Genomic DNA, 25,032 nt, shown 5'->3' on the forward strand with positions numbered 1-25,032 from the left:
ATGACTTGTGTCACTTCTACTTACATGATGTTGATGGGACTTGGATTCTTCTGTGTGCCTAAGAAGGAGAGATAGGCCAGGCACCAGGAAACACTAGTCATCTCTACACAAAATGTATGAGCCCCTTTCCTATTTCAACTTCCCTTTGTGTCTTGCTGAGACCCATGATCCATCACTTATCTTCTGCTATTCCACCCACTGGGAAAACCTCTTCCCATCCCAACACCTGTCCATCTATACCTCTGTTTCTGCCCCTCATAGCTGAGCACTCCTGCTCGGCAGAGTTGCAGCCCTAGATTGGTAGGGTGGGGAGAATCCTCTGGGCCTGTCAACCAGGTTTCAACTGTTTTTCATTTATTCCTTAAAAGAACTTCATGAGATACTTATTATTATTCCCATTTTATAGGTAGAGAAATTGAAACTCAGAAATGTCATTTTCCAAGTGACACAGCTAGTAGGTAAATACTAAACCAGAATTTCATTTATTCATTTAGTTCTCAATAAACATATATTGAGTGCAACTTACTATTGATTGTGGCCTCTTGTCCCAGAGAGGTTAAGAACTTTGTCTTTGGATTTGGACAGTCTTTGATTCTAGGCTGGAAAAGGCATTTAACTGCTCTATGTCTTGGTTTCCCCATCTGTAAAACAGTGACAATAACACCACTTATTTCATAGGGCTAACGTAAGAATTTAATGGGCCAGTGCATATAAAGTGCTTCATGTAATGCTGAGCTTATAATAAGCACTCTACAAATAGCTAGTGGGAGAACAGCATACAGATAAATTATATCAATACGGCATGATTAAGTACGTGATGAAGGTAAATCCAGGATGCTATGGGAGCAGAGAAGGGAAACATAAATCAGTTTAGGGAGTGCCTTCTCAGGTACATGGTTACTGAGACAAGTTTTGAAAGAGTGACAGTTATCATATTGAACAAGGCTAGAGAGTAAGGCAGGGAGTACTTCTGGGTTGAGGAAGTAGCATGTGCAGATTTTTGGAGGCAAGAAAGCATGCCACTGAACTTGAATGGGTCAAAGCAAAGGGATGGATGCCAATATGACCAGAGGCCAGGAGTGATCAGAGATGGGGCTGAAGTAGCAGGCAAGGCCAGGATACCAAGGACTGTATGTAGCCCTGTAGCACGTATATGAACATGGTCCTGAGACCATGGGAACCCTTGGAAGTGCTTAAGCAGACCGCCTTAGAAGACAAATCAGAGATGGGGTTCTGGGGCACAGAAAAGGCAAGACCATGGGGGAGAACAGGTAGGAAGCCACTGAAACAGGCCAGGTGGGAGCACTGGAGTCATGTCCTCTCTCAAGCCTTCTGTTTCTTTTTCTGACATGTGAGCCATGTCCTGCCTACCTCCACAGGTGGGGAAAAATTAATAAAAATAGCCACTTAGAATAGGGGTTGGCAAATTGTTCTGTAAAGGGCCAGATAGTAAATATTTTCAGTTTTGCAGGCCATGTGGTCTCTGTCACACCTGCTCAACTTTGTCATGGTAGCACAGAAAGCAGCCATAGATCAGAAATATAAAATGAGCGTGACCATGTTCCAATAAAACTTTATTTATGGACACTGAAATATGAATTTTATATAATTTTCATGTGTCATAAAATATTACTCTTCTTTTTGGTTTTATTTCCCCCAACTGATGAATCACTAAATTCTACCCCTGAAACTAATAATACTCTTTATGTTAACTAAAATCAAATTTAAATAAAAAATTAAAAAATAATACATAAAAATTAAAATAAGTAAAATAGCAGCCCATTTAAAAATGTAAAAACCATTCCTAGCTCACGTGGCCACACAGGAAACAGTGAGAACCCGGATTTGACCCACGAGCCACAGTTTACTGACCTCTGACTTAGCATGTGCTTTGAAAATGGTGAAGCTCCTCGTGCCATTAAGGGAGGAATATTACGATGACAGTTGACTGGCAGTTATATATATTTTTTTTATTATGTTATGTTAATCATCATACATTACATCATTAGTTTTTGATGTAGTGTTCCATGATTCATTGTTTATGTATAACACCCAGTGCTCTATGCAATATGTGCCCTCTTTAATACCCATCACCAGGCTAACCCATCCCCCCACCCCCCTCCCCTCTAGAACCCTCAGTTTGCTTCTCAGAGTCCATAGTCTCTCATGGTTCGTCTCTCTCTCCAATTTCTCCCCCTTCATTCTTCCCCTCCTGATATCTTCTTTTTTTTTTTTTTAACATATAATATATTATTTGTTTCAGAGGTACAGGTCTGTGATTCAACAGTCTTACACAATTCACAGCACTCACCATAGCACATACCCTCCCCAATGTCTGTCACCCAGCCACCCCCTCCCTCCCACCCCCCACCACTCCAACAACCCTCAGTTTGTTTCCTGAGATTAAGAATTCCTCCTATCAGTGAGGTCATATGATACATGTCTTTCTCTGATTGACTTATTTCACTCAGCATAACACCCTCCAGTTCCATCCATGTCGTTGCAAATGGCAAGATTTCATTCCTTCTGTTGGCTGCATAATATTCCATTGTATATATATATACCACATCTTCTTTATCCATTCATCTGTCGATGGACATCTTGGCTCTTTCCACAGTTTGGCTATTGTGGACATTGCGACTGGCAGTTATATTTTATAGTATTTCACGACATTGCTCAAGCTTGCTATTTGTGTAATTTTTGTTGAAATTATGTGCTTCCTGTTTATCAGTTGGTCTGGAACACCCTACCTCTCCATTTTGCATAAGGGCGTTATACAGTTTTGTTGATGAATCACTAGAGGAACATGCAGGCTTTCTCCAAGCATAAGACACCTTCCTGCCTTTTATATCATTCTCTTTACAGAGACGAGTAGTCGGTTTCAAAGGGCCAGGAGCATTAGTCTTGCAAACCAGGGTTTAAATACTGCCTCTGCCAGTTACTAGTTCTGAGACGTTGAGCAAGTTATATCAGTGCTCTGATTCATTTCTTCACTCATTCATTCATTTATTCAACAGATATCCACAGAGTCCCTACTACGTGCCAGGTACAAGACAAGGTCACAGGAGCGCTTAGTAAATGAAACGCGGTGACTACCTTCAGGGAGCTTACAGAGTTGAGGAAAAGACAGCCACTAATAACAGGGCAGGGTTATCGCTGTGAGAAAGGAGGACCAGGGGGTTATGGGAAGACAGAGCAGGGTATCTACCCCACACACGGTGAGACACCAAAGACTCCCAAGAAAGCAGTTCCAAACTGATTCCTGAAGGCTGAGCAGTTGCCAGTCGGGTAAAGGGGTAGGAAGGGAGTGTATTCTACACAAGGTGACGAGCCTGGGTAAGGCCTACAGACAGGAACGTGGGGGGCTGTTGATAACGGAGAGGATTTTGTTGCCCTTGGGGCAGAGAGTGTGGAGGGACAGGCAAGGATCTCATCACTGAGGGTCTGCGAGCTGGGGGAGGGGCTCTGAGGTTTCCCTTACTGATGCCTTTCAGCTGTAGGGTGGAAGGTACATTGAAAGGGGGGCAAGACCGGAGGCAGGAAGACCAGCAAGGAGGCTGGTATTTTAAGCAATCCCAAGTGAAGCGTGATGGTGGCTTGAACCAAGTAGAAATGAGATTGGAGAGAAAGGGAGAGCCTTCGAGAGCTTTCCTGGAGAAGAATTACTGAGGCATGCTGAATGATTAGAAGTGGGAGGTCAGTAAAAAGGAGAGGCGAAGGCTGACTTCCAGATTGCTAGACTCCCAGATCGCTACGTGGGTGGGGCCACCATTTACTAAGAAAGCAGAGACTGGGAGAGAAAACACAGAGTGGAAAGATGATGGGGGTTCGTTTATAATAAAATTGACCTTTCCGGGTTGCTCTCAGTCTTAGAGACATTGTTAGTGAGGTACCTGGCAGAGTACCTGGCATGTTGTGGGTGCTTGATAAATGCTGACTCTTATTCGCGTTTCATTTTTGAAAATCTATTTCAGGCCTTGTTTTGTTAGAACACAATGTTCTTTTGCTGTTTAGCGTGAGCTCTTCAGAGCCACAAGAACTGTAGTTTTGTTCACGGTGCCACACGTTTTCATGTGTGTTTCTTTCTCTCCTTCTCTTCTGCATGCTGCCTGGGGACTGGCTTCCTTGTGGTCAGCACCAATGGGCAGCGCCCAGGTGACCCCGGGGACTCCACTCTGCCTCCTCACCACAGGTGACCACCAGAGCCCTGGGCGGGTGGGAAGGGGTTGAGAGTGGCTCACGCTCAGGGCGTCCTCCGGGCCAGGTGCACCAGAGAGGAACTGGCAGTCCCTCCACACCACCCACCCATCCACCCATTCACCCACCTACCCATCTCTCCATCCCTCCCTTCATCCATGCATCTATCCACTCATCCATTGTACTGATGCTTACTAAGTACCTACTATGTGCCAGGCACTGTTCTAGGCATGGAGGGATACAATGATGAGGAAAGGAAGACATGTTCCTGTGCCTTTCTGGGAAGAGAAAGAGCCACACTGATCAATGTACAACTGTAACCATGAGGGGGGCTACAAAGGAGAGGTGTGTGGTGTTCAAAAGACACACACACACATACCTGGAGTTAAGAGCGTGTGTCCCTGGGTGGAAGTGACAACTGAGCTGTGGTCTGAGGTTGGGGAAGAAGTCGGCCTACTATATCTGTGCTTAGGACATGAGTAGATCTGGCTATGATCCCAGGCCTCCCCTGTGTGCTGGACTAGCCCTTGAAATGTGATGGTCCCCACCTCTCCTATGTGTTAAGCAGGAATCCTAACAGCTGCCTCTTAGGGGGCACCATTTGCTTCTAGAATCTGCATATGCAGAGCCTTCTGGAGGTGTGTTCCGAGACCATACAAGATAATGAGTGTGAAAGGGCTTGTGTGGAAGTGCCCAGCCTAGAGTAGGTACTTGTGTGAAGGAGATACCAGCCCCTTTCCTGGACGCTGTAGTTTGATTGCATTTCCCATAAACATCTGCCACTCTTCAAAGACTGGGATGCAGAGCCCACCTGTGTCAGAGGCTGATGCCCATAGCAGGCCCTACAGACGAAAGAGACCCCACTGACCTAGAGATGCTACTTCAGGGCCCTTTCTTGTCAGTGGAAGTCTTTGATAATTTCAAATCATTACCTGTCACCTCTCTCAGAGTGGTTATTCAGACAGTGGCCTCCTTTCTACTAGTCCCTGACCGGCCACTTTGTCACGGTGGGAAAGGGGGTGTGGCTGGCAGGGATGACAGGAGTCTGGCCATCCAGTACCTCACGGTCCACTTCTGTCCACCCCCTTCCCCAAAGTCAGAAATATCACTGCTAGAGAATGTCTTAGGCTGGGCTCTGTACACACGGAGCCTGAGATAGGGATTCCTGTGCAAATGACTCATTGAGGGGTATTCTCTGAGGAAGGAAAGGCAGGAAGGCAGGCTAGGGCAGGATGTGGAGGCTTGTCGCAGCCTGAGCCCACAGGGGCCTCTGGCGGGTGGGAGTTGCTCTTACCTTAAGGCCAAGGCGCTCGCAGTTGTGCCGTGGTACCAGCTGGCCGTTAGCTGTGGGCTGCTATGGGAGTGCACAGGCGCCTGGAGAGGTCCCTCGCCTTTGCCTTATGGCCCCTATGCTGGTGAGGAGATATCTGTGAGCCGTTAGCAGCCAGCACCCATAGCAGCTGGACGTTCGGTGTGCCAGCCTGGGAAAGGAGATGTGGGCAGAGCCTCAACAGCATTCACTGCAGCCCAGTTTTCCCTGCCGCCAACCCCCATAGCTCAGGGTGTCACTGCCAACGCCCCAGGAATGTCATCGTAGCCACTCCCTACCTATATGACCTAAAGCAAGTTGCATAGCATTTTTTCACCTGCAAATCTAATTGTCACATTCAGAGTCCTATTACAGATCACTATTAGGCTACCCTAGAGACTGCCCTGCTCAACAGCCGCACGTAGTAGGCCTTCAGGAAATGCCAGTCCCCTACCGTCCCCAATCATAGGCCCACCAGCCTCACCCTCACCCCCAAGGAGGCGGGGAGTTGCATGCAGTTGCCTGGTCACTCACAGCGAGGGGGAAGGGACTCTCACTACTGTGCCCACACCCCCTCTCCTGAGACACCATGAGTCCTCAGAGCCCGTGTGGGAGCTCCATTTCTGCAGGGCCATTGTTCTCTGGCATCTCTTCAAGTTGAGCAGTCTGATAATGTTTTCTTTAAACAGAGCCGATTCCATATCAGGCACATTTGTTCTTACCTCTTGCCTCTAAGGTGTCTGAATGTTCCTCCTCTAACAGGTTTATTTCATTGCGTTCCATTTGTTTCTCGGCCCCATTTGATGGGTGAGGTGCCTGCGAGTGTTTCTCTTGGAGCAGAATGTCCCTTTCAGAGGGTGTTTTTGTTCCTGCTCATCCCCTGGTAGCAAGAAGGGCTGGTGGAAATAATAACTGCGGGCTCTGAGTGACGGGGATATTAGACCCGAAGCTCGGGCTGCCTTTTTCTGGATTGGCACCAGCTTGGGGAACCGCAGACCCTCATCTTGTAGCAAGGAGATGCTGGGATGCGGAGCGGAGCCCCCTTCCGGCCTGGCGATCATGGGCCAGTGATTTCTCTTCTCTGGGCTTCCTTCTTTTCTGGATAAGTGGGGACCATGGCACCCCCATCCATATTAGTCGTGAGAACTGAGTATGGTAATCGCCTTAACCTGTTCTCTCAGCTCACTCCAACGAGCTCTGCAGGTCTCTGACTTCCTGGCTATGCTCTGGGGCAGAGTTCCTCAACCTCAGCAAGAGGGACATTTGGGGATGGGTGATTCTCTGTCGTGGGGGGCTGTCCTGTGCACGGTAGGATGTTTAGCAGCACCTCTGGCTTCTACCCACTAGGTGCCAGTAGCACTTCATCCCTCCGTTACGGCAACCAAACTCTATCTCCAGTGTGCCATGTCCCCTGAGGGGCAATAGCTCCCCCTGTGGAAATCCTCCAGAGCTGCACTGTTCAATAAAAATAGAACTGGGACCATGTATATAATTTGACATTTTTTTTTAAAGATTTTATTTATTTGTCAGAGAGAGACATGGCGAGAGAGGGAACACAAGCAGGGGGAGTGGGAGAGGGAGAAGCGGGCTTCCCGCAGAGCAGGGAGCCCGATGCAGGGCTCGATTCCAGGACCCTGAGATCATGACCTGAGCAAATGCAGACACTTAACCAACTGAGCCACTCAGGCGCCCCTATAATTTTATATGTTTTTAGAGTCACATTAAAAAAAGAAAAAATAACAGATGAAATTAATTTTAATAGATATTATTTAACCCAGTGCATATAAAACATTATCATTTTAACATGCAATCAGTATTTTCAAATTACTAATGAAAGGTATTTTACTTTTTTTTTTTTTGCACTGAGTCTTTGCAATCTGGTATACATTTTCCACTTAGAGCACATCTCAATTCAGATACTAGATTTTAATCAGTTAAAATGAAATATAACCTTAAAAATGTAAACATTATATTTAATAAGTAAACATACTTTGTACTAGATTTTAAATTTAAATTCATTAAAACAAATCATAACATAAATTTAAAATTTCAGTTCCTCAGTCACACTAGCCACATTTCAGGTGCTCAGTAACCACATGTGGCTTCGTGGCTACCATCTTGGACAGCGCTGATCTAGAGGCAAAAAGATATCTTGACTATCTTTGTGCCTAGCTGGTGAACAGAAGTGTATATGCATAGAGAAGTGGCTCGGTAAATGTTCAATTCCTTTGTTTGATTTTCACACACACACACACACACACACACACACACACACAGGGACATTTGATAACGTCTGGAAATATGTTTAGTTGTCATGGGTAGGTATGAGGGTGGAGGCCGGGGATGCTTGCCTTGCAAAAATAAGGTCTTGTGGCCAGGGTTAAGTGTTTTTGTGTAGTGGGCTGACTTGCGGCTGCAGTGGACAAATGACTAGCTAACATTTCACCTAAAGGACTTGGGACCCCATGGACCCACCACGGCAGGAAGTACCGCTTCTCTGGATTTTACAGTAACTCAGACAGGCCTCCAGGGAGCAGTCTGGGACCCTGGGTCCAACTAGAGGCTGGAGAGGATGCCCTCATGGTCAGCCAGGCACCCATGCTCTTGAGCTGAACCCCTGCCAGACCCAGATTCACCGCCTTGACCATGCCCAGTGCCCATTGTCAATTCTCCGCAAGGAGAAGGGCTTTGGGACAAGCCCTCATATGGAGCCCAAACTCTGTTCCTTAAAACTGGGGGAGCTTGGGCACATCACACAGCCTTTCTGATCCCAGGTCCTCATCTATGAGATAATGTGGATGAGTCCCAGCACTGCCAGGCTCACTGGTGGTGAGGGTCGTTAGAGAACAGGGGTGCATTTCTGGCATAGCTCCTGCTTGAGAGGGTATCAAGTACACCTTCCCTCTGTCATTCCTTTCTTTCCCGTCCACTTCATGTGAAAACTCTCTGTTGTTGTCTTCCTGGCAGTTTTTAAAATCAGAGCCTTGCCACAGTAGCAGGATTCAGGCCATAAAACACTCTCAGAGACTGCTTTGCCTCTAAAGCAACTTGCCCAGGGATGGCTTATAAATTCTGGACCCAGGTTGAGTTTCAGCCTTTGGGATAAAGCTGTGTGGGCCCAGAACAGATGGGGAAGCAGCACGGCAGCCTCCCGAGGGCTCAGCGTGGTGCCTGGTGGCCTCTACAGCCTCGACACCCTAGGGCTTCAGCAACCCTCCCAGGGAGGCTGTGCCCCCTGGCAAAGGATGACAGGTGGTGTGAGCACAGGAGCTGGGAGCAGGAGGACCAGATGTAGTGCTCTGGAAAAGGCTAAAACCCAAGCACCCACCGTGAAGGGACCATGCTGGGCGGAGAGAGGGGGAAGGAACACCCCCAGTGGGAGACACAGCCTGCCAGGCTGGCTGGAGAGAGGTGGCAGCTCTGGGGGAGAGTGGCATCAGGGATATCTAGCGAGATGAGGAAAAGAACAATAGGATAGTCGAGATGTGTTACAGACTTCCTATATCCCATGCACGTGCAAAGGGCTTCCCATTATTCATGTATTTCACCCATAGGGAGCTGTTAGCCTTCCCATTTATGGATGTGGAAACTGAGGCTCTGATCATTGGCTCTCTCACAGCTCAGAGATGATAAATTTCTCTGGACAGTCTGCACTCCTACCCAGCATGCTCTATGCCAAGCGTCCACATCAGTGAGCACCCTATTATATGCCAAGAACCAGGAAATACCAGAGCAGAGGGGTTCAGCACTATGTCTCAAAAACCACATCATGACAAGCAGTGGGACTTGGAGCCACAGAGAGGTTACGTAAACGGTCCCATTTCTTTATCAGCAAAATGGGGATACTAATAATAACTTGTTGCTAAGAGGACTAAGGGAGAAAAATACACATTAACTACTTGAATGTGTGCTGTTGCTGTTATTATTATCCTAAACCCATTGTACAGATGAGGAAATTGAGATCCAAACAGGAGGAAGCAGGCAAGCTCACTAGTAGTGAAAATCAGGCAGGTGGCTGGACCAGAACTGTGCTTCCTGAGAAACATGGGGGATGGGCGTGAGAGGTAAGAGCCCATCAGAGCCTCAGCCTAAAATGACAAGCAGGGTTCCCAATTTTAGGGGCTCCTTAGGGAGTTAGGATATCAAGTGGGAGGCTGGACACAGTTGCATGGCAACCCCAGCTGCTGTGATGGCCCAAGGCAAGAGCAGGACAGCGAGTGGAGGTGACACAATGCTGAGGTCCCTGAGCCTTCCCCCTGGGCGTCCTCCAGTCCCCCTTGAGCCAGGCTTCGGTTGGTCCTGAAACTCAGGCCAGGGCTCTGTCTGCAGATAAGGAGCAGGGACCACAGCTGGAGATCAAGGAGGTGGGTGAAATTCAGGGTCCAGGCAGACACAGCTCTTCCCTCCACTTGGCTGTCAGCGTGGCTACAGGCTGACTCGGCAGAGCATGGAGGGAGCGCAGTACTCGATCAAGCGCACCAGAATGCCATCTTTGTCAGCAGTCTTACAAGAGATGCTCGTAGCCTGATGGGCACAAGGCTCTGGGCGCATTCTGGCTGCCAGCTGAATCAGTAGCCTTAATGTTACTAATCTCCCTGCTGAATCAATTAATGCTTTAATCTAGCCTTAAAGCAGCAGAAGAAAGCATTTTTCTGGCATGCCACTTCCCCTGTGGGGTGTCCCCTATAGCAGGTGAATATTTCTGCTGCCTAGAAAACAAGCATCATATATGACTAAGGTCTTCACTATACCTTTTTCTGTCTTCGGGGTCTTCTCCGTAGACCAGGGAGAAACCAGTCTCCAGGTTTTATGCAAACTGCCATTAAATTCAGATTTGGAATCCCAGGGTCATCCTTGCTCTCTCTCCCCATCTTCAGTACCAGCTAGTCACCATGTGGAACTGATACGGTCTCCAGAATCTCTCCTGGATCTCTCCTTTCCTCGCTGCTGCTTCTCATGCCCAAGATCCATAACATCTCGCTCAGATTAGTGTCGCAGCTTCCAGACTAGTGCCCTTCCAGTGTAAGCACCACTGAAGCCTGAGTAATGGTCCAGCAGTAAGCATCTGCTCCTGATTGAAATGCCTCCAGGCTCCCCTGTGCTTTGGGAGAACTAGCGTCCATCAAAAACCCTCACTTTCTAATCGCTCTCCAACCTCTTGCCTCCTTGGCATCCTGTGCCCCGTTCACACTGATTATGTTAGCAGGGCCTGCCTTCTCACACCCCCTCCCTTTGCTGGGATGCTTTCCCTCTGTGGTCTAGCTTACCCCCTAGGATCAAGTCCAGACAAAACCTTCCCTGACCCCTCACTGTCTCGGGCTGCACTGAGTGGAGATGCTCAACTGGCCAGGCCAGTGTGCACAGAGGACCCCCTGAATCAGCCCTGAGTGGGGAGCCTCACCAACCTGGCCACCTTCACATCCCAAGCACACCATCTTAGAGCTTTTTGGTCTGTCACCTCTTAGCCCGTGCCTACCACACATATGGTAGTCATTCACCTGACCCCATGCATGAGTGGACTTATAGGTGAGGGGATGATTAATGCTCATAGAGCATGTGCCAGGCATAGGGTGCTCCCCACACCCCACCATCTGCCTCTACCCATGAAGGTTCCAGCACCTCACCTGGCTCACATTCTGCCATTGGTTAGGCTGATTGTGAGTCACTGAGTACTGGTTTTCAATCCAGTACTTGAACTCTGTGTGGCCCCACCTGCCAAGCTTCTTAGAGACTGATTCTCTGGAGTTTCTGAATGGAGGTCCCCTACGTCCGCTGGTTTGGCCCCACATAGGCTCTCCTGGGCTCCCCTGGTGCTGGCCCAGGAGCGGTCAGCCTTGTAGGCAGAAAGTGTGGGCACCCCAGGGGAGACCTCTCAGAACTCTGAGCATGCCCCTGTGGACAACAGGCTTCAAACTCTTTGGGCCTCACTTCTGCCCTTTCTCGTCTCCCCTAACACAGAGCTGCTTTTCCATCCATCCTTTAGGGAGGAGGGTAGATCAGCTTTTAGTACAGAACACAGTGATTCAGTGTTGCTGCTTCCAAAAGCCAAGGGGCAAAGGCTAGAAGAAAGAAAACATGTTCATGGTGGATTTGCCTGGAATCTCACCAATCGATGCTATTCCCGCTGCTGGTTTTATTACCCTTGCTCAGTTTCATTGCACTAATCTGAATTCCATGCTGCGTGTTTATCGGCCGTTCCCTCTGATCCTGCTCATGCTTCCGCTAATCCTTCCTATAGATTTCTTGTTCCCTCCCATGCCTCCTCTCCTTTCCAGACTCTGACGCTCGCTGCAAGCAGCATATTCCAGAGGCAAGATCCGGACAGAGCTACCCAGGCTGGGTAGATCTTTGCCTCTCCTCCCCATTCCTACCCCTTTGGGTCAGGTAATGTGATCATCCCTTGAGGGATCAGCTCCACCAGAGTCGGTTGGAAAGAACTGAATTATGTTTCTAAGAGCCTTGGGGATACCTTGACCTGGTGCACCCTCCTGGGCTATTCAGACAAATAAAGCCAGGACATTTTGGCCTTCTGGAAGCACCTGTTGCTGCTTGACCATGACCAAGCAGGAGTGTCCCATTCTCTTCCCACGTCCTCTCTGATTGACTCTAACCTCTATCAGTGATTGCATTTTACTCAGTGAAATCCTAAGACCTTCCTCCTGTTCGCAAACTGCTTAGTTGAGCTTAGCCTGGTGTTATGGGTTCAGTGTCTTTCCCCAAAAGATATGTGGAAGTCCTAACCCCCAATTCCTGTGAAGGTGATCTTATCCAGAAAGAGGGTATTTGCAGATATAATTAGTGAAGATGGCAGGCTCTAATCCAGTGAGACTGATGTCCTTATGTGAAGGAAACATCGGGGCTCCTGGGTGGCACCATTGGTTAAGCGCCCGACTCTTAGTTTCGGTTCAGGTCGTGATCTCAGGGTCATGAGATCGAGCCCCACGTTGGGCTCTGCACTCAGCTCAGAGTCTGCTTAAGATTCTCTCTCCCTCTTCCTGTGCCCCTCCCCCCGCCGACACTTGTGTGTGCATGTGCACACTCTCTCTCTAAATTAAATAAGTAAATCCTTAAAAAAAGAAGGAAATATCTGGTAAAGGCAGACACACAAGGAGAATGCTGTGTGGTGACAGAGGCAGAGTGGAATGACGCATCCGCAGACCAAGGACTGCTGAGGTTTCCAGCAAACCTGTGGCAGGAAGAGGCAAGGGAAGATTCTACCCAGTCTCACAGGAAACATGGACATCTTGTTTTTGGACTTCTAGCCTCTGGAACTGTGAGAGAGTACATTTCTGTTGCTTTAAGCCACTCAGATGGTGGTAATTTGTGACGACAGCCCTACAAAACTAATATACTTGGAAACACGGGGATCCAGAGCCCTGGGCAATGGGCAGGAGTCCGCCCTCGAGGCTGTACCATTACAATGGACAGACCTCAGTGAGACGGGGGTCAGGAGCTGCCCTCCCTCCCAGAGTTTCTTTAGCCCACCCTGTGGGGTCACCTTGTTGGCTGTATTCTGTGTTTGGCTCAAAGCCAGCCTCTACTCTGTGGCTCTGACCCTCTCCTTTTTGGTTCTGCCTTCTGCTTTTGAACAGTCCTAGCATCTGTTGCTGGTCACACCCTGGCCTTGGTCTCTGCCTCACCAACCAGGCTGTGGTAATCTGTTCTTGGCATCCTGACATTGTTTGACCTGTCTACCATCCCAGTGGGCTTTGGGGCACATTGCCCCAGTGACTGCTCCTGAGAAGGCTTCCCTCGTTCCACAGGAAGAATACAGTCTGTTCAGGGTCACCACACACTCTCTCACACTGGCTGCCTGGAGAGTCTAATGGGACTATCTGCTTGGCCACAGGGCATACGAAAGAGTGTGTGTTCTCCTCTCTTAACATCTGCTCTTCAGACTAAATCCTTAATCCCCATCACAGGCTATGGGTGCTCCTCTCTGCCCTGGCTAAGCAGCTTTGAGCCCCCTGCGCTCAGGCACAGTGCACAGATTTCTACAAGCAGGGAGCCAGGCCTGTTGACACTGAGCTGACTCAGCCTCTTCACCCTCGTTGTCAGGACTGGCCTCGTCTGGACCCTAGGGAGCCAGGGTGGGGAGGGGAGCGAGGAGGCCACTGGGTGGTCTCAAGGATGCCCATGACATGTCCCATACCACTGATGACATGTGAAAACCAAGTTTGTAGTTTAGTTTTGCCTAAGCAGTCATGTGTGCCCCTCCCTGTACACACCTGTGTTAGCTTTGATTTTTAGCTTGCACACTTCTCTCTCCTACCATGTAGTGAGCTCCCAGACAGCAGGATTTTCTCTTAATTACCTTGCATGCCTAGCACCTTGCTGTCCTCACCATCAGTGTTACAATCCTAGCACCACTCATCAGGCAATGTCCAGGACTTCCTCTGTGGTCTGGTATTGAGTTGGTGCTAATGAGATCAAGGTAATGGGTCTGGTCCATTTAGAAGTCACTTAGCTTTGTCCAGTTCCATTCCACGGGCTAAATATTGTTGCTGGCCAAAAAGTCTACTCCCAACTCTAGGCATAGGTTGCTTCTTCACTGTGAATGGGTACAGACTGACCAGCAGAACACTCCTAAACCCCAACCACAGGCCTGTTCCTGATCCCTCCTTTAGGATTTGACCCCTACCTCAGCCACATCCTGCTCTTTAAACTTAACTGTGGTCTGACTCCCAAAGCAGTCTACAAAGTGCACCCAACTCTAACCATAGCTCATGGTCGTAGTCTAGTCCCAGGCTAGGGTCCTGGCACTCACACTGTGGGCTTCTGGGCACAAGAGGGAGCAGTTGAGGCCAAGGAAGCATAAAGGAACTCTCAGCCCACCAATGGTGAAGCCTTTGAAAGGGCATGCCTTACAAGGGATGCATCAGTAATGACAACACCCGGCATCATTCAGGCATGACTACTCTTAAATAAGTCTATAATGCTAAATTATGAATGCCTAAAAAAACAATTTCCAATAAAGGAGTTTTCTTGCACCCAGAAGAGATTCACCAGGGAGGTCTTACATAGTCAGCTTTCCTACTGTATGTAACACAACTGAATTAGAATTTGACCTACACAGAGCATTTGCTGTGTAAAGCGGAGTCCACCTAGAAACAGAATCAGGAGATGCAGAGGACTAAGCAGAATCAGCACTTGAGAAACAATTTATTTGAGTGGCCGGAGTGCTTTCAAACAATCAATTAAAGCTATTCCCATCTCATGGGGTGCTAACCTCCATTTAAGGCTGAAAAAGAGGGCAACCTCTGTCAGCAATATTTAGCAGTTTTAGTTGTATAGGCTGTGATGAAGTCAATTCCAACCTCTTAGGACTGGCTGGGTGATATTGAGGGAGGCTAGGATATTAGAAATCTGTATCTTCTTTACACTTAACTCAGTACTTATTAAATGGTTTTCCCCAGCAAGGGTAGAGCTATCTTTGAAAAAACCTGTGTCTCTGTAGTTTTTTCCAGCTCCTTGACATTGACTCTGAGTTAAATCTTGGCTAAAAGCAATTACTGTCATATGATGAATTGAGGCAATTTATTTATTACTTGAGAAACATCCTAGGTGATGTCACTTAGAAGAATGATGGAATAATCTTTCTCAAGCACTCTGTTATCAACCAGACCTAGTGAGGGAGGCATTATTCCCAGGTGTGGGGGAGGTAGTCAGAAATTTTAAAAAATTAGTCATCGGGGGACCAGAGAAAGAGTCTTAGGTATAAAGTAGACAACAGTTACTTAAACTTGAGCAAGGCTTGTCTCCCTTTGTAATTATATGAGATGCTGTGGTGGCTAAATATCAAGAAAAGAATTACAGGGAAAGCCCAGAGATTAATAATAAAACTGAACTCAATGTGTTAAGGGCTTAGAGATGGTGGTTGATATACAAGGAAACTAAAAAGGATGAGGGAACTTAAGTTTAAAAGGTCAAGTTTAAATATCATTTGAGCAAAGTCTGTATAATTTGGCCCATATAACAGGGTTCACATGACATGTTCATCAATCCCTTCGATATTAGAATATGATATGTTGGCAAGAGGGCACGAGGGGAGATAATCTTCAAGAAAAGGGGGTATAGAATGGAGCTGCATGATACAGCAGGTGGCAAACTCAGCAGGAACAGGCATATATGCAAAGATGGCTTAATCTGCCTCATCAAGATAAGATTCTAGATCAAAATACCAATAAACAGTACCTACTGAACAGCCCAGCTAGCTGTCCTGAAAGCCAGCCACAATGTCTCCAACTTGGCCTTGACTTTGGCTGAAATTAACACATAGTCCTGGGCCTTCCTCCTGATTGACAAGCCCAGACACCCTTCAAAAGTGGCAACAGGGTGAACATCATCCCTTGTTCATAGGAAGCCCTTGCTGGCCCTTGGCCTGTTTGGCCTCACATCCCTCCTTTGCTCTTCCCTTCCTGGCTGGGATGTGCAGGTTTCCTGGGCCCCATGTCAACTGGCATCTAGGTTTGGCCAATAGGAGACGTTAATTATATAGTAAGAGGGAGGAGGAGGCTTCTCCCTCTTGACCTCAGGCACCTTCTTGGACAATGACTATGTGCCCTCCATGACTTCATTTCTCCCAGAGGTCTACCAGAGTTCCAGCTTCTTTTGGGTGACCCTGACCTCTGGGCTCTGATGACACCACCACCTCCTTTTGTCTCTCCAATCTACTCTGGGTAATGGCTCCTGGTGTCAGTATCGTCTGGGCTGCCTCACCCAACCTCTTCCCACGTCTGCATATCCATTCTCTAGCAAATTTGCTCCATTTTACGTGTTTGGAGTGGTTTCCCTTTTCCTGGTTGGATGCTGATGGATGCAGAGCCTGTGCTTATTTCTAGTGATTATTCTTTCCTTTAGTTAAATGGTAAGGGAAAAATTCTGATTTAATCATCCAGTCTATGTGTTTTTTTCCTGTATCAACATCACACTTACTCTTGCAAAATATCTGGAATGCACATTTTCCATTAAAAAAAAAAGTCAACAACAGCATTTGTTTCTCCCCAGGCTTCTCGCACCCCTCCTGTTTGCTACAATTTCAATCCTCAAAGACTGCCAGAGTAGTTCATGATCACAATTACAAATGCTCTCAATGCCTTGGGATGCAATTTGTAAAATCTAGAGGCTTGAATCTAATGAAGTATCCAGATGCTTTCCTACCAACTTTTTTTCCAATCTTGGACTTAAATTCCATCTTAAAAATAGCCTACCATTCTAAGAATTCGCTTCCAGCAAAATCAAGAAGGGATATGGTGCGTACCTGACTTTAGAAGAGCTGGAAAGTTGCCCAGCTTCCTTATCTTTTCCCTGTTGCCCCCTCTTGGCAACCCCCCTCCCATAATCAGAGATGTCTGCGATCCTTAAAACCTTCACTGGCATAGAGGTAGCAGCTCCAAGCCTGAGTTTGGGAAAGGTTTTCTCCACTGGGTGCCAGATGCATGCAAAGCCAGAGTAAAGACAGAGAAACTCTTCAAGAAAAGAAGTCATTAAGGAGACGGGGGTGAACTGCCAGCATAGTAAGATTTGGGGATCATATGCCGTTGGATAGCTAAGAGGGGACTGTGTGTTTTGAAGACTGCCGCTTTTAGGAATTGTGTTCCCAAGAGCCAGCTTCCTTTCTTTACCATCAGCAATGATCACCAGCATGGGTTATGCATCCACTGGGATTTACTTGGTTTTATCAGGTGCAATTAGATGTTCTTTATCTGAGACTTCTATTTTTGCTCCAAATCTTCACGGGGAAATTCTCTGAAGTAAAGCTAGAGACTTAGGCCTGTAGCCAGTGAGAGCACTTTGAGAATGAATGATTAATCCCTTGTTGCCAAATTTTGTTATTGCTGCCATTAAGTCATCCAGATGTAAGCCTGGTACAGGCCTCACCTATAGGAGGAAAGTTAAGTGAATCACTCTGGGTGCTCCGCCTGCCTTCATCCTAAGGATTGGATGAACTCAGGCAGCAGGTTGCAAGGAAGCATGGCCCCAACACCCACAGCGCACCCACAGTTTATTGACACAGAAAATTCCTGCTACCACCCTGGAACCAGCTCCAAGGCCATGCCATTATTATGCCACATGTGTGAGCAGTTCCTCAGAGTTTATCAAACATTTTTACCTCTGTTACTACATTTGATCCTTAGAAAATCCCTGTGAACTTGGCATTTACTCACTATTTTACAAATGAGGATATCAAATCACATGGTGATTAATAGCTTTGATCAAGATGATACAGCCAGTTAGTGATGGAGTCTGGATGCAAACACATGTATTTCAGGTCTGAAACCCATTGCTTTTGACTGATCTCATAAAACCATAGAATCTCAACTTCAAAAGGTATATAAGAGGTCATGTAGTCCCTCTGCATGATGGGAGAACACAAAGTTTCCAGATAGTGTCTTTCACTGTTGGTGACACATTCTTCTGCCTTTGTGGGTAACTTGGGGACTTGGGGGTAGACCCCATGGGAGTCCCATATCTCTAAGGAGAATGTCTCTCACCCAGAGCATGGGTATCGCTGGAATCAAGGGATGCTGAGTTGAGGTGGGAAGCAGGGTCGATTAGCAAAGAAGAAAAGTCAGCATCCCATGACAGTGAGGTATTGAGGGTTTGGTTAAGCATCCAGGAAGCCCAGGAAGTAAAAACAGGTGGAGACAAAGTGGACAGGTGAAAGGGAGGGCCAACTCTGGAACAGGACTTGGGAACCATGACTGCTTTCATGCTCCTCTCTATACCATAATGCTGCCTACAGGGGCTGGGCTTGAGCCTCCACTGGATAGTGCTTCCACACAAAAACCTTTCCCTGTGTTGGTCCCTAATTTACCCCTGTCACTCTACCCATTGATATTAGCTCCAATCTTTTAAGATTAAAGGGACCAATCTATTCCATCTTCCACAACTGTCTTTCAACTTTTTTTTAAGATTTTATTTATTTATTTGACAGAGAGAGACACAGCGAGAGAGGGAACACAAGCAGGGCGAGTGGGAGAGGGAGAGGCAGGCTTCCTGCAGAGCAGGGAGCCCGATGCGGGGCTCGATCCCAGGACGTTGGGACCATGACCTGAGCCGAAGGCAGCCGCTTAACCGACTGAGCCCCCCAGGTGCCCCTGTCTTTCAACTTTTTTGAAGGCAAAAACTAAGTCTCATCTGAATCTTCCATTCTCTAGGCTGAAAAGTCCGGATTTTGACTGCCATTCCTCCAAAGTCAGTGATCTCTGAATTTCAATGTGTACCTGAATCACAAATAGACCTTGTTAAAAGGCAGGTGCTGATTCATTAGATCTGGGATGGGGCCTGAGATTCTGCCTTTGTAATAAGCTCCCAGGCGATGCTGATGCTTCTGGTCTTTCGACCACACTCTGAATGGCAAGACTCTTGGCCCGTCTTTACCCTGGAGGTCCCTCTCAGAGGGTAGAGTCTACAATTAGATAAGCCTGACCAGAGTGGTCTGACTAATGCAGTGTTAAGGAAAGCTAATTGCCTTTGTTGGATATCAAGAGTCCTTGGGGAATATAAGCTGGGGTATTTGTTTGGTGGCATGGGAGGAGGAGATAGGGAAGTAAAACATGGTGACTGGGCCCTATGTATGGAGCAGATATTGAGGGAGAGGGGAAGACTTCACGAGACCAAGAGCTCTGCTCCCTTGGGCACCAGGTTTCCATATGCAACAGTGAGTAGGTAGTACACTGAAAGCCAGATGGGAACTCTGAGCTGGAACTGGGAGGGACCTGGGTTCTAAGACATGCTAGATTTCATAGGCAGGGGACAGCAGCAACTGCTTTGAGAGGGCTGGCTCAGCTTTGGGAGTGCTCAGAGCTCAAAGGTGCAGCTGGTTGGGGTATAAGGTTGGGCATGGAACCTCATGTCAGAGACAGTAGTCTCCTGTTTGTGCAGGCTGAGCTCACAAGATTGTTTTTGATGGCTACATCACACAGGGGACTCAAGTAGAGCCTTGAAGTTCCTCCAATTGGATAAATTTACCACCTGGTGCCTAGCTGCCAGTTCTAATTTACTTGAACTATTCTCAGGCTGGCTCCCAATGGAGGGCAGAAATGAAGAGGATACATCCATGTCCCTCCCCTTCTCTTGGCAGACTCCCATCCCAATCCCTGCTTAGTATATAGAAGTTGCCTAAGGCCAGAAACAGGACTTTTTAGGGACTGGGGACTGGTATGGTACTAACTTTGACTGTCATGAAAAGGGTGGGCTTAGAGCAAAAGCAACACAGCTATCATGTTGCTGAAGGGCTACCAGTTCTACCTCTGAAAACTTCCCTTGGATTTCTGGCCAGTGAGTTGCATGGCCAACATTCTTTGTGGACCCAGTTCTGGCATTTCCTTAACTACAACTCTATCAAGGACAGTTCATTATAGTGATAAGAGGGTGAGCCCTGTACAGAGTCCACCTCTGGAACTCACCAGTTATATGGCTTTGGACAAGTCATTTAACCCTTCTGTGAAGTTTTCTTATCTATATAAAAGGGAAAACAAAACTAGCATCTTCTGAGTTTTGTGAAGATTAAATGACCTCATATATGAAAAGTATTTGGCACATTACTTGGCGCCCAGCAATGGATCAGTCCATTTAAGCTGAATTTTTTAAAAGTTGTAGTAACTGAGCTTCTGTTTGATCAGTGCTTACTTGAAACAGCCCATCACATTGCTAGCAGGCCCCATCATAAGGCAACCCTTATGTGCTTCCCTGTATGTCCTATCTCAGGGTCTCATCTGCTCTGTTGACCACTTAGATCTAAGCCTCATGGGCATGCTTCTGACTCTGAATCAGGAGCAGGGCTAACCCATGCTTGGTCTCTGTCCCTTTCTTCTTCCTCTCAGATGGAGGAGCCACACAGGAATGCTGTCTGTCTTCAGTCCCAGAGTCATTTCCTCTATACCTGTACCACCTTTCAACACTGTTGGCATACTTCCTTTTTGAACTGAGGCACAATTCCACAGTGGCCACAGCTAATGCCCTTGAAACGGTGCTGTGTTGGATGTTGGGTTGGCGATGTCCTGGGGCATGTTCATGTCCCTGTACCTGGAGTCTGGTTGGGTCAGCCAAGCATGATTCCTTCTCATAACTTCCCTGTACAGAGTATGTGATTTCACCTCTGATGCCTGTTGGCTGAACTCATTGAATTTGTCTACACCACTGGGTTCTGGCCTTTCAGATAGCCTCCCTGGATCAGGTGTGTTCCATTGTTGGTTCATGGTCACCACTGAAGGCACTTCAGTCTAGGGACATCTTGGGACTTATTTGGAGAAGGGTTTCTAATACTCATCCAAGACCTTCGCTTTCCCTTGAGTATGGAGCTTGATTCCATCCTAGGAGCAGTGTTTGACATGGTCCATTATTCCTTCCTTCTCGAAAACACTCTTCTCTTCGCTCTAGGGCACTTGATTCTCCTGGGTTGTTTTCTTACCCATTTGGCCACTCCTGCTCTGCCTCCTGTGCAGGCACATCTTCCTCTACCCACTCATTAAGTGCTGCTCTGTCTCTAAGCTCGATTCTCCTTTCATTTTTTTTTCTCTGAGTGACTCCATCAACTTTGGGCTTCAGATACAGTCTGTGTGCATAAATCACAGTTTTACCTCCAGCTCAGACCTCTTTCCAGAGTTCCAGACCTGCATTTTTAACTGCCTCCTTTTCTAGAGTATATCTCTAGTTCAGATTGCCCCCAAAACATCCATTTTCTCTCTATAGCTATACTCATTCTATTGTTTCTTGAACCCATAAACAGAACCATCATCCACCTTGTTATGAAAACCAAAGACTTGGGGCACATGGGTGGCATAGTTGGTTAAGCGTCCAACTCTTGGTTCCATCTCAGGTTGTGATCTCAGGGTCATGAGATTGAGCTCCGTGTTGGGTTCCGTGACCAGCAGGGAGTCTGCTGAGGACTCCCCCTCCCTCCCCCTCTGCCTTTCCCCTACACATGCACTTGCGAGTGTGTGTGTGTGTGTGTGTGTGTGTGTGTGTGTGTATGCACGCACACACACACACACACACACAGTCTCTCTCTCTTTCTCAAATCTTTAAAAAAAAAAAAAAGGAAACCAAAGACTTGTGGGCATCCTTGACATCTTTCTCCCTCACTCTCTGCATCCATCCCATCAACAGATTTTATTTATATGCATTTCAAGTAATTATCTCTTTTTTTCTATCTCCACTGCCATCACCTAAGTCCACACAACTATCATCTCCCACCTGGACGCCTACCATGGTTTCCAAATTCGTGTCTCCAAGCCACTTTGGCTCTATGCTGAAGCTGGAATGATCTGTTAGAAAAGCAAATCTGAGCATATTATTGCTCCATGAACAACACTTAAATGGCTGTCTGGGTTTCTCGGGGTAAAGAACAGAAGCTCTCATTGTGGCCTCTGATGCCCTGTGTGGACAGGCCCCAGCTGCGCTCTCCAGCTTCTCTCTTAACATGCTCACTCTGCTTTCTCACCCTCGTTACACTATGTTTCTTTCATTTCTTGAGTGCTCCAGGTTCCTTAGCCCATCACACAGCCTCAGCCAGTGCTGTTCCTTCTGCTGCTCCCACAGGCTCGTGTAGTGTTCTCTACCTGGTCATAGTCCATCATCCCTTGGAGCTCACCCCATTGGCCACATCTTCCCACTAGTGATTTCATTCCCCTCTTATGTGCTTTCCAAGTGCCACATGCCTCTCTTGTCTCATCATTAACAGATTTGAAAGCTTACTGTTATCAATTCATGGTTCATTAATTCTATCTCCCGAGCCCCACCACCACCAGCACTCATGGTAGGTTCTTTGAGGGCAGGAACTGTGCCTGTTTTGCTCACCACTGTATCACTGAATGCCTGGCATATAGTGAGTGCTTGTGATTATTTACCAAAGGAATGAAGTGTGAATCTCTTTAAGCCAAGCCAGCAACAGTGTTCCTAAGGTAATAGGATCCTCTCCAGGGCTCCTTTGCTCTTGTACCACGGGTCTCTAGAATAGAATCTCAGAGCAGGCACTAAATAAAGTTTAGCTTTGCCAGTGAATGCTCCCGAGCCAATTTCCTTCCTCCAAATCCAAATAGAAAGATTCTGACACAATTGAGGAAATTGTTATCTGGGGTGTTCAGTTTCCTTGATGTTTGGTACGCAGTGGACTAGCCATATCTCAGAAATCATGGCTCCAAACTGGGAAATGGAGGCTATGTGGGGGCTCCTAGGAACCTGCCCCCATTCCAGGATATGAGACCAGCCCTGCCAAAGAGGTGGTTGGCTAACTCCCCCTATGAACTCTCTGGTCCGTAGATGAGCAGAGCTTGCTCTCAGGCAGCCCTGGGATTTGATGATCTTTCCTTTAGCTGGTGAAGGGAACTGAATAAAATCCCATATTCATGAGTCCATCCGGGAGAAGGGTCTCTCATCCCATCCCATAGATAGCATCATTTGACATATGGGTGCTCAGTAGTAAGTGAATAAATGAGTGAAGTGAACAATTGCAGTCCACTCATCTTTGTATCATTCAGTAATCATCTGTTAAATCAACAGGAGGAGGAGAAGGACGGCCTGTATGAGAGACACTGACATTAGAGAGATGAGAACACGCACTCCCTGTTCTTGGAGACTGGCCATTCCCACTGGGGAGACTAGACTAAGTAAACCCAGCTTGTCCCAGTTACAAGACAGTTTGGGGAATGTGCTGTGCTCCAGAAAAACATTTGACACAATAAGAAGAAGGGATGCATCCTTGTGCTGGAGGGCTGTTCTTAAACATCAGTGAGTTTGGGGAATCAGAATCATAGCTTTTGGGCATTAGCATCCCTTCAATTCAGCTGAGTTCTGTGAACACATGGCTGAAAGTGGAGAAATTCAATTTGGTGCCATGAGAACAAAAGTGTGTGAGCATAGGTGTCACCCCTTCAGCTAAATGTTGAACAATCACAAACATTAAGGGAATACCTATTACAAGCCAGGCTCAGTGCTACCATGAGGAAATGAAAATAAAGGAGGTATAATCTCCCCCCACCCAAGGAGGTTGCAGACCACTGGAGGAGACAGATGGAGAAACAAATAACTAATAATATCTGTATATTTAGGTGTGTGCCAAATGTTACAGGGGGTTAGAATTTAGTGAAGAAAGAGGAACTCTCCCAGGGGTACAGGCCACCAGAGGAGATGCAGTCAGTGATGAAAGATGAGCTGGTGTTCAGGAGGCAGAAAAGTAGAGATGTGTCAGGGAGAGGATTCTGTGGATTTAGGCTGCCCCACACAAACATGGCACCATTGGGAATATGAACAGCAGCAGGAAGGAATTCACTCAGGGTGCTGGTAACCCCTGGGCCACTCTCCAGGAGTGTTCATCTAGGTGTCTGGAATGAGAAGTGGCCTCTGACCCCTGGTCCATTGCCTGAAGAGGCCAGGCGGAGGCATTTTTTGGCTACCTGGAGTTGAATCAGTAAGTTAGTACCTGGCAGAGTACGTAGCATCAGCATTAAATTCCAGAAATGGAGTTAGTCGCGTGTGTTTTCCAAACCCCAGGCAGTTCCTTCAATGAACTACATTTCTGCCATACCATTTCTTTCATATAAGGCACAAAACAAAATCTTTATGTGTGTACCTTTTAAAATCCAGTGATTATAATCATGTTACCTTAACACAAAGCTGTTGTTTTCACCACTTACCAAAAAGAATAAAGTAGGGCTTGGGATAATTCCATGAACTCAAAAATGGAACTATAGATCCATGGTTTGATCCTAGGGGCAAATCAGTGTGGGAGATAAAACCTTCCACTTGATTTCACTGGAGGATAAGAATGCCCCAGCCCAGCAGTTCGGCAACCTTGGACCACTCATTTCATTTCTCTGCACCTCAGTTTCTTCATCTGAAAAAAAAAAGGTATAATAATCCCAACATCACAAGGGACTAATCCTCAAAAAGATTAGATGGGACACTGTGTGTAATACTCTTAGCACAGTACCTGGCACATAGTCAGCACTCAATAAATGGAAGCTGGTTTCATTATAATTGTTTTCTAGTCATGTGTATGAGCCTTTTCAACATCTCTCTTCTTCTTTCCCCTCGAAGGTGCCTCCACTCAGAATTCTAACACTGTGGAGCCGGAGAAGCAGGTGGACAATACCGTGAAGATGGCCGGTGTGATTGCTGGCCTCCTCATGTTCATCATCATTCTCCTGGGCGTCATGCTCACCATCAAAAGGAGGTGAGTGTCTGGTGCTGTCCTTCAGACTCTGCTGACCCCACCTGGCCCAATACTGCCGTGTGGCCAGGTCCTTGCTCTACTGATCACTTCCGAGCAGGGACCTTCTATGAGTGCTCAGGCCCTGAAATACTTGAGCCAGTTGTGGCTCATTGTGTTGGCATCTGAACGGCGTGTGCTGCCTGCTTGGCAAGTGGCCCAGAGACCAGTGGTTTCCTACAGAGCCAGTGATCCCTCCTACGGTTGGGCCCCCTTGATGTGCCATGGGATTCCAGGTCATGAGTCTTCTCAGAGTTAACTGCTCTGTTATAACTGATCAAGTCTCATCATGACTACTGGGGAGCCCCAGAAA

General features: G+C 47.2%; 1 protein-coding gene across 1 annotated transcript in view; it reads left to right on the forward strand.

The window, feature by feature from the left end:
* PTPRT (protein tyrosine phosphatase receptor type T) overlaps positions 1–25,032 on the forward strand; it is a 1,128,529-nt gene that overhangs the window by 891,331 nt on the left and 212,166 nt on the right. The window contains exon 14 of the mRNA XM_073880268.1: positions 24,548–24,683. Within this exon, the coding sequence (XP_073736369.1) occupies positions 24,548–24,683 (136 nt within the window). The remainder of the gene's footprint in view (positions 1–24,547; positions 24,684–25,032) is intronic.

This window comes from Callorhinus ursinus, unplaced genomic scaffold (genome assembly GCF_003265705.2).
Source record: "Callorhinus ursinus isolate GAN/ISIS: 27379988/994484 unplaced genomic scaffold, GSC_fseal_2.0 scaffold38, whole genome shotgun sequence".
Lineage (NCBI taxonomy): Eukaryota > Metazoa > Chordata > Mammalia > Carnivora > Otariidae > Callorhinus > Callorhinus ursinus.